This window comes from Dipodomys ordii, unplaced genomic scaffold, assembly GCF_000151885.1.
Source record: "Dipodomys ordii isolate 6190 unplaced genomic scaffold, Dord_2.0 Scaffold104, whole genome shotgun sequence".
NCBI classification, from domain to species: Eukaryota; Metazoa; Chordata; class Mammalia; order Rodentia; family Heteromyidae; genus Dipodomys; species Dipodomys ordii.
The window spans coordinates 7,966,217-7,973,335 of record NW_012267320.1 but is presented as its reverse complement, the minus strand read 5'-3'; the positions used below and the strand labels follow the sequence as shown (position 1 = coordinate 7,973,335).

General features: G+C 40.0%; 1 protein-coding gene across 1 annotated transcript in view; it reads right to left on the bottom strand.

Moving 5' to 3' along the window:
- The window catches only part of Adamts5 (ADAM metallopeptidase with thrombospondin type 1 motif, 5), a 46,959-nt gene extending 45,230 nt beyond the window's left edge, over window positions 1-1,729 (bottom strand). Inside the window, exons 1-2 of the mRNA XM_013027456.1 lie at window positions 1,563-1,729; window positions 712-1,162 (exon numbers count right to left, since the gene is read on the bottom strand). Of these exons, the coding sequence (XP_012882910.1) occupies window positions 712-1,162; window positions 1,563-1,729 (618 nt within the window). The remainder of the gene's footprint in view (window positions 1-711; window positions 1,163-1,562) is intronic.
- Between the last annotated feature and the right edge of the window lie 5,390 nt (window positions 1,730-7,119).

Here is a 7,119-nt window from a genome sequence, read left to right as displayed (position 1 = left end):
CCGGGTCCCCGCCGCGCCCGGGTCTCCCTGGCCGCCTTCATCCCCCGTCGGCCGCCGTGGCGAGCGCAGAGCGGGGCGCGAGCGCTGTGAAGATGCGAGGAGGTGGAACAATGAATTTATAGCGGCATGCCATCCTGAAATGGCAATTTCAACAATTCGTCACTGTACGCTGCCTCTTGAAGAGAGAGAGAGAGGAGCGAGGGAGAGAGAGGGAGAGAGACCTTCCCCCACCACTCCCACCCTTCCTGCCTAATCAGATGGGGAGAGGCCAAGGGGGGGGGCGGTAAGAAGGGGGAAGGAGGAGGAGGGTGATCGAGGAAAGGGGAGACTAAGGAAGGAGGACGGGACTGGAAGGAGGGACAAAGGAGGGAGAGAGGGCGGGGTGGTGGTGGTGGTGGTGGTGGTGGTGGTGGTGGTGATGGTGGTGGTGGAAGTATTTGGGCTAGAAAAAAATTTTCCTTGGCCTCATTTAAAGCCGCAGCGACTGTGGGTCTGTCTGATTATTTCCTAACCAATCAGGGCTGGCTAGCCTCACCTTACCTCAACTCCCCCAGGGGTGATTTTCTTTCTTTCTTTTTTTTAAGTTACTGAGACTTTCAAATCGCTCCTTGCTTCCTTCTGCTTGCTTTTCTGGCCCTGGGAAGGAAGTTCCTGTTGGAGGTTGTTGTTGTTGTTGTTGTTGTTGCTGCTGCTGCCGTTGTTGTTGTTTGCCTTCTGCAAGCCCCAGTGTTCTGGCATCTCAGACAGCGCGCGGCTCGGCGCACTAGCCGCAGCTTTCAGCTTTCTGCTTGTCCTCTGGCCCCCCATCCTCCTTTCGCTTCCTCCCCAGCTGTCTCCCGCTTTGGAGTTTCCTGCCTTCTCCCTTCCCAGTCTATTTGAGCTCCAGCCCTTGCTGGGTTCAGGCTCTGGGCTGACTAACTTCTCCCAGCCACCACCAGCAGAGCACCGGGACCAGCGGGCAGCCGCGGGCACTTCCTGGCGCGTCGCGATGCCCAGAGCGCTGCAGGGTGTCCGGTGTCTCCCCTGCAGGGCTGCCCGGGAACTCCGCGGCTTTGAGTGCAACCCCCCCCCCAAACACACACCCCACCTCCAGCAGCCTTTCTTCAGAGAGCCTTTCTCCAGGGCCCACAATCTGTCAATTAATCGCAGCCACAAGAACTTCCTTTGGGTATAGGGTTGGAAAGGGTTAATGGTACAAGGGAATTTTGCTTGTTTCCTCCCCCCTTCACCCCCCCCATAGATTTTTTTTAAAGATTTTGTGCTTACACTTTCTGTTTTTATTCTTGCTTACATGACAAATACCCTTACGTGTGTTGACCGCTTGTCTTGTAAAAACCTCCACATTGCCCTGGTCCTTGAGTTCCTGTCATTTTCAGAAATTCCATTTAGGAGGCCAAGAATGAATAGTTTGTGATGAGAGAGAGGAAATTTGGTGATTATTAGTACTTGGGCATCCTGGTCGCTAGTACTTGTGACTAAGATTCTTGGTCCCCTATGTCTCCTCTTGTGATCAATTATAAGAAGGTAAAGGCAAACAAATCCTGTGATTTTGTAACAGCTACCTGGTAATGGCTACTTCAGGGGCAAGTGGAGTCTGTCCCCTGGCAGTCATTCTGGGGTGAATCCACAAATAACCAGGCAAAAATGAATCTAGTAGAATTCTCAAGGTCCCATCTTGTTCAGCCTCAGAGATTCCAAGAACAGCAGCAGCGGTCCTGCAGTTGATCATTTCTCTGGGAAATGATGTGGACAAAGATGTCCACTGCCCACTTCATGGAAGAACCCTCTAGCTAGACTCATTGAGGAGACAGTTGAACCCTGTTGTGACATTTGATTCTTGTTTATATATTAAATGACCATGCTGACGTCAGGGCCCCTAGTGGCCCCTGGAGGAAGGATCTAGAAGGAAGTTACTGGTAAAAGCTGTTACCTTTGGATTCTCAGTTCCTTCAGTCTCTCACTTGTCAGTTGCTGGTGTCCTGGAAGAAGCATCAGGGAGATTCTTCACCATTTCTAAAACAACTTTAATTCAATAAATTTAACCATTTCATCCTTGTGAATCTCAAAGAATCATTTTTGATAGGTTTATCAGGTGATAATAGTGTAAAGTTTCTGCAATATTTTGTATTGAGACAGATTTTTAGAATTTAAGGAAATACCAGCTAAGTTTCTTCTTCCTGAAGCTTTTCTCATTTTATCAAATGCCATTCTTCCCATATGAATTCCTCACCATGAACTTCATGCCTTTACTGTTAACAAATGGATGGCATTTGTACTCAGGTTATTCAAATGCTTAAACAGATTGAAGAACAGTTAAAGTTCAAAATGTAAATATCAAGTGATCAATATTTATTAGAACCACATATCACAAGAAAAGGAACTAGTAGAGTTTGTAGATATCATGAATAAACTGTTACTTATTCAGTAAAACTCTACTTGAGTATATTTAGATTTTTTGTGGAAGCTATTTCAGCATGCTAGAAAGTTCATTTGGTAATATTTAAAAAGTATAACCTGGGGAAGTGGTGCTGTAGCTGGAATGGTAGAGCGCTTGCCTTGAGCTGAAGCGCACCGGGATAACATCCAAGCCCAGAGTTCAAGCCCCACGACCAACAAAAAACAAACAAACAAATATAATCTGGGTGAATTATGATGAGCTATTATATTCCAGAAAATAATTAGTGTCTGTCACTTCAAGCAAGTAATCTGCACTGAATGAAAGTAGCTAATGCTTTCAATTTTTCACATAGAAAGACAGAATATAATCACAATCATGTTTCAGTGGACTAATTGCCTCTTAATTATGTTAGTATGCTGAGAAGCATTTTCTTTGTTCATATGTTTACATATACTCAATTGTAAACAGAAACACGCGCGCACATACACACACACACACACACACACACACATTTATGCCTTTCCTGGTGCTCAAACTCAGGGCCTTGCTTGGCTTGCCTTTTTCTTTCATGATTGCATTTTGCTACTTGAGTGGCACTACTGACTTCTATTAGCTAATTGGAAATAAGAGTCTCTTGGATTTGTCTGTTTGTGCTGGCTTCAAACTATGGTCCTTCCTTCTCAGCCTCTTGAGTAGCTAGGATTACAGGTGTTCTTTTTTCATATTTAAGGAAAAATTTCCACTGTATTTATAGAATATATATGTATATATGACTCCAAATTCAATAAACACATAACGTTACATTTCTCAAAATAAATAAATATTTTATTTGTACTTTCAGACTATTCCAAGTTAGAAATTATTTTGGAGATTATCTAAAGCAACCTCTTCCATCTACCAGGGAGAAACTAAGATCTGAAAAATTCCCTATGAAGAGTCAACTCTTCTGAAACCCCAGTCTCTCAACTCTTTAATTCAGTTTTCAACCTAAATATCTTTTAAAATCTACCCAGTTTAACAAATATGTGAAAGTGCAAAGGCTTTGTGAGGCTCTCGTGAGGGTGGTGAAGGTGGATAAGTCATGACTTCTGATTGCAAGAAACTCACGGTTCAGAGATGGAACCAATTCTATCAATAGGTAAGTTGGAATGTTCGCTGGCACATACAAACATACAGCAGAAAAGCAAGAGAGTAACACCTGCAGGTATTCTGCACTCTGTAGGATTTCTGTATCCTTGTAAGTATTTTTCTCAAATTTCCATTTGCTAAAGTGTCAGATCCTTACTCTCACCACAAACTATCATTTGGTAAGCATGAGGAAATATCTGAGAGTAAAATATCTCCCTCTAGCTAAACACCTGCTTCTTAACTCCTATAGAAGAATCACAGACTCTCAACTGTTTTCCTTTCCCATACTGAGTCCTTCTCCAGGACTGGCTGTTTTCTGAGCCTTCTAAGGCATACAATTCTCTCTTTGGTAGCAGGATGCATGGATTCATGGAATCAAAATTGTTCCATTACTTCCTGGTTCCATTTACAAATGCTTTTCCTTTTTTTTTTTTAACTTTGCTTCACAAATAGACAACCAAGTTACTTTGGGAAAATGGAGCCTTTTTACTATTCTAGTACTGATATAAATCCTAGAGGATTTTAGAGTATTTTTTAAGGAAATAACACCTGTACGTACAATCCTTCTTCCCTCCCTTTGCACCCATTTTCCTCTCCATTTCTTCCCATGTTCTACAACATCCATCTTGATGCATCAACACATACACACACACACACACACACACACACACAATCTCCCCCACAGTAGTAGCACATGTAGCATACACACATGCACAGTCTTGTTTTCCTCCAGGTTACACTGATGGGTGAATACAAGAGAGCTTAAATAATAGAAGGGATTACACCAACCAATTTTTTTTTCTGGCTGAGAAAATTTTCTTAAGACATGCACTATAGATAATGCTTTTTCTCTGAGAAATTTACTGAATGCATGACAAAACTCAAAAGAATTTTCTCTGTTTTCTAGATAGAACATGTCACAAAAACAATCTGTTTGGATGCTTTAGGATCTGGCTTATTTAGTATTACAAAAAAGAATTTCTTAGATGAGCTAGATTTTCAATATTTTGCACACAGAAATGTTAGACCATGTAAAAGCCTCCAAATGAATAATGTGCATATGTATTATTTAAGACATACAGGTGTTATCTGTAAAGTAAAACCAACAAGTCATTTTTTTTAGGGTGACCAGCTGTGAAATGTTGTTTTAGCTTTTCTCACACAATTATGCACGTCTTTCTTGTTTTTATGAGTTACTCAAATTTTCTCTCTTTTTTTTGTCTTTATTTTCCAGAACTTATCTCAAAAATCAAACCTTCCTGGAAACATAAAAAATCAGGAATTTCTAACTAAGAGTAATTTAAAACATTTGAGAATTTTTCTTTTTCCTTCATGATGGAACATTGCAAGCAAATGTTGCAAAGCACTTTAAGAGTGGTAGTTGAATTTATAAGGGTAATAGCAGTAGTCTTATAATCCTTATAATCCTTAGTCTTATAATCACATTTATTCTTAAAGTTAAATATGTCCTTGCTTACATTCCAGATTATTACAGCATTTCTTGAGATTTTCTGTATGAAATGTATTCACCTTATTCTCATAAGTAGAGAAGCTAAGGTAAGTCTGAAAAGCTAAAGACCATCAACTTCTTTCTTATTCCCCTCATCGGTGGTGGATAAAGACAGAAAACAGAAGCTGCCTAATTGATATGCTGACACTTCAGGTTGCTTTGGTGATGAAGGAAATACACAGCAGCACTTACTCATGACTGTCAGACAACTGCTTAACTCTCTAAAGCACTGCTTTCTTACTCAAGTACGAATGAACACAAAAGCAATTATCCAGTTTATAATCTTATTTTGGGATTTTAGGTAGCCGTTGTCATTCTTCCTCTACACGGATTTCCCAACACCAATCCTATTTGAGCTGTGGCCTAGAAAGAAACTTCCTCACAGAGGTTCACCATCCACTCTGCCCACTTCTAGATTACCATTTCTAGACACGATGGAAATTCCCTGTTTTTAATCACTAGCTGAAGCACTGTAAGGTCCCAAGAAGACTGTCACCTCTGAGCTTTGTATATATGAGCAGATGAGCTTCAAGCAACAAGGTAAGAGAATGTGGCCTATGACTATGACTGGTTTTCAGTTTGCTCAGGCTTCTATGTGATTCTTCCCCAGAACATCTCTCAGGTAGTTCTTCTGTTTTCTCCTTACAATCCACCTGTAGTCTGTCTACTCTGCCAGAGAGGAAATGGGATCCCTTTGTCTTTAACTATTTGGAATATCAAATTATTTTGAGGATGGTGGAGAGTGGGGAAAGATGAGGTTGTGAAGTCACTTTTGAGAGTGTTGCTTATATTCAGAACAAAGTCTCCACTAGATCTGTCCACAGAGGTCACCAGAACCAAATGGTTCAGGTGATTCTTTTGACAGATACTTTAAAGAGTTCTTCTGACTCATAAATTTATAGGATTAATTACCAACATTAGCTTCTAAATTGCTGGACACATTTATAATTAACCACATGATCTTTAACTTGTCCATCTGCAGCACCTACACTTATTTCTGACAAGCAGTAGTTGAACAATTATTTCCTCCATCTGTTAAGTAGCTCTCTTCTTCTTCCTAGTTCTGTTCTTCTTCCTTCTTGTACTTCAATAAACTGAAAAGGAAATAGTGAGAATTGAACCTAAGTATTGCAAATGTGTTAACAGAAAGAAACTGGGTAGGTATGACATACAAGTAAACTCCATAAAAATTTTCAGAACATTCATAAGTTACATTTAAAATGTGTAGTAGTTGGAGGATTAGAGATAAACTAGCCCATTAGAGTCTCTGCTAGCTTCTAGCTAATTGGCTTATTCTAGAAAAATGCAAAACTATGCCTTAAGACTCTGACATTTATTTCAAAATCTTGTAGATGCTTTTGATTGTTGATAGAAATTTAATCCTTTGAATGTCAAGCATGACTGGACATCTTAGGAAATTTGGCCTCCCTGTCTTTCTTCTTTTCCTTTCTTTTATGTCTGCTTCTTCAGTAGAGTATTGCAGCAAGAGTTCTTCATCGGGAAAGTTTTAGTTTTTAGCTGACTGGCAAGGAAGAGGCATAAATATATACAAATTAACTATGAGAATATGTGTTACCTGTTTCTTTAATATTACAAATGAAGGTGTTTATTAGTATTTGATGTGGGCTTTATTTATACCCCCCTTTGAATACAATTTTTCAAAGATACACATCCCTGCAAATGAGTAAAGTTGATTGTTACAAATGGACAAATGGACAATCTAGAAAACCCAGAGTGACATACCTGTGTAGAGAAGCTGGCTCTGGGAATAGCTCTTCACAATGAAGTCCCCTTTGGGGTACTAACCATAACACTTAGCTGAATACATTTACCTCCTAATTCAGGGGATCTACAAACGGTGTGTTAAAGCTAAATGTTTGCTGTTCTAATAAATTCCTTCTAATACTCAGTGGTTTATCACAAAGATGATCTTCACCCATCCCACTGGCCAGTGAGATTTCATGTCCTGCACAATGTTAGTTCATGTAGCCATTTAAGAACCAAACTTGTATGACTCCCATGATCCTGACCTATCTATATTTTTATTTTTATTTATTTTTTATTATTTATTTATTTATTTTGT